The 2534-nt window shown below is 61.0% G+C and overlaps 1 protein-coding gene across 1 annotated transcript; it reads right to left on the bottom strand.

Annotated features, from left to right (window-relative positions):
- Window positions 1-206: 206 nt before the first annotated feature.
- LOC144936402 (ras association domain-containing protein 10-like) lies at window positions 207-2289 on the bottom strand. Its single transcript, XM_078863452.1, has one exon. The coding sequence runs from the start codon at window positions 2192-2194 to the stop codon at window positions 446-448; it is 1749 nt and encodes a 582-aa protein (XP_078719578.1). The 5' UTR covers window positions 2195-2289; the 3' UTR covers window positions 207-445.
- Between the last annotated feature and the right edge of the window lie 245 nt (window positions 2290-2534).

Raw genomic sequence — 2534 nt, 5'->3', positions numbered from 1 at the left:
CGTGAGCATGCAGCGATTGGAGGGCACAGGACAATATCCCAGCTAGTTGTAAAAAAAAAGACGAAGCACCACTTTGCGGGTAAGCACTGATGCCAGACTGAACTCGATCGTGATTTAAGTCGTGACGTGAACGGCCCTGTGACTTTTTTTTAGTTCGTTCATCAGCCAACCCGCAGATAAAAAAAAAGCAACATCGTTTACGCAGATAAAGCAACATCAGCCGTCAGTCGCAACGAGATGGACATTTAAACACAAGCAATCGCGCGATAACAGAGCCAAAAGTCCATCGCGTTCCACGCTGTACAAATAATTTATCACGCTTCCCACGTGTTCAGTTGCTTTGAACTCGAGTCCGGCCAATGGTTTGGCTTTACAAAGGTTTATTATTGTTTTTTTCCCCACCACAATCATCACAATGATCATTATAATGTTTGACCAATGCCTCTCACACCAACGACTCTAGAGCGACGACCGTGTCCGAGTCTTGGCTGTGCATGGAGCTGAGCCCCGTGTCCGAATCGTCGCCATCGCCGCTCGCAAACTCCTTGCCGCCGACAGCGACGTGAAGAGGAGGACATCGCGACGGCGGCACCTGCGTCCTGTGCGTGGAGGTTGTGGAGGCACATCCTACGTCCTGCTCCTCCTGCCCCAGCTGCTGCTGAACGCCCATCCTCTCGATATTCTTTACGAGCCTCTCGAACTCGCGTTGCATTGTCCGCAGCGTCCGCTCGCTTCTCGCGAGCTCGCCCGCCGCCGCCTGCGCCTCCACGTCCATCCTGAACCCCACGTAGGCACACGCGCCCAACTCGCTCTTCAGCCTCTCGGCGGCCTCGAAGTCCACGCGGTGGGAATCGGCGCTGGTCTCATCCGCGTCCGGCGAGAGTTTGTACGCCGCCGCCGCCGTCGCCTCCTCCTCCACCTCCTCGTTCGCTATCGGCGAGTCCCTGGCCGAGGCTGCACGGCTCCCTCTTGTTGTGCGCCGATTGCGTTCCAGCTCCAGACTCAAGCGCTCGATCGCGTTCTCGCGTGCGCGCAGCTGTTCGTGAAGGGACAAAACCTCGCCGCAAACGCGCGCGTACTCCTCGAAATCCTCCCAAGGACACGAGTCAAAATCTCCTCCTCCACCACCACCTCCATCACCTTCTCCTTCCATCCCCCCTCCTGATGCTGCTGCTGCTGCGTGCTCGTGCCCGCACCCGAGCGCGTAAGCGTCGTGCACGTAGTTGGCCCCGTCCTTGCGCACGCGGTCCGAGTGAGTCCTCGCCTCGTACTCCTCGATCTCGGCGTCCAGCTGGCACAGCCGCTGGGTCTGCTGCCGGACGGTGTGGTCCTGCGAGATGACCACGTGCACCAGCGTCTCCAGGCGCTGGGCGAACGCTGGCAGCGGCGGGGACGGCGCGCACTGGCGAGACTCGAGGCCTCTCCTCATCCTCCTGGCCCTCTTCATCCTCCTCGTCATCTCCTTCTCGTGCTCACCCAACTCGTCAGTCTCGTCCCCCTGCTTGTGCTGCTGCTGCTTGTTGCGCTTCTGTCGCACCTCCTTCTTCTCGATCTCCGCCGCCACAGGCTCGTTCTCATCGTCAACATCCTCGGCATCATCAACGTCATCATCCTCGGCATCGTCTTCGTCGTCCTCCTCCTCCTTCACGCCGTTCAGCGCGCTTAACTTGCGGAAGGCCTTGCGCACGATGCGACGCTGCAGTTCCGGAGACAGCGCCTCGATAAACTTGGCCGTGCTCCTCGGAGGCGGCTGCGGCTTCACTTTGCTCTGCACGAGTCTGGCCTCGGCGGCCCTGAGCGCCGCGCCCTGCACGAACGCGTCCTTCTTGACGAGCACGAAGCGCACCCACGACCTCTCGGCGCCCCACGCCGTCCACAGGCGCAGCAGTTTGGTGCGTCCGGGCAGCACGCGCTCGTAGCCTCGCCACTTCTCCACCACGCCGTACGCGTCCGGGTGTCCCATCAGAGACTTACCACCGCAGCCCGTGGTGCCCAAAGTCTTGCTGCTACTGCCGCTGCCGCTGTTGTTGCTGTTGTTGTTGTTGTTGTTTCTCCTCTGCTCCGCGAGGAGAGCCCTCACAACATCGGCGCACGTCGTCCTCCGCGTCATGCCAGACACCACCTTCTCTTGCTGGCAGACCCACACCGTGAGGATGCCGCCCGCCTGGCCCTTGGACCCCTTTGGAGGCTCCATCGTTGGCCGTGCGCATCAGAGCGCCGGGGGGGGGGGGGGGGTGGCGGTAAGCGAGAGACGAGCGCACGGGTGGAAGGGGTCTGTTGATGCGCAGCGTTGGGGTCTCCCCCGGGGTTGTGGTTCGTAAGACCTGAGTTGAGCCCTCACAGCCCACTCTCTCCTCCCACCCTCCCACCCAACCACCACCACCTCCTCCTCCCTCCCAGCAGAGTGGTCCACCTCCTCAGCGCGTTGTTTCACAGCATGAGTCAACCCACCTCATCCCCCACCGTTCCCTTCCGAGTCAAACTCGTCCTTTGTTCCACGGCCGAGTGAATCACCTGCCTCACTCCTACTCCTC

The sequence above is a fragment of the Lampetra fluviatilis genome, chromosome 16, assembly GCF_964198595.1.
Source record: "Lampetra fluviatilis chromosome 16, kcLamFluv1.1, whole genome shotgun sequence".
In the NCBI taxonomy this organism is placed as follows: Eukaryota; Metazoa; Chordata; class Hyperoartia; order Petromyzontiformes; family Petromyzontidae; genus Lampetra; species Lampetra fluviatilis.
This window is presented reverse-complemented; position numbering and strand designations above follow the sequence as displayed.

What these genes read in the sequence shown, in the direction of transcription:
- LOC144936402 (XM_078863452.1), bottom strand. Translation starts at nt 2,194, where the DNA reads ATGGAGCCTCCAAAGGGGTCCAAGGGCCAGGCGGGCGGCATCCTCACG.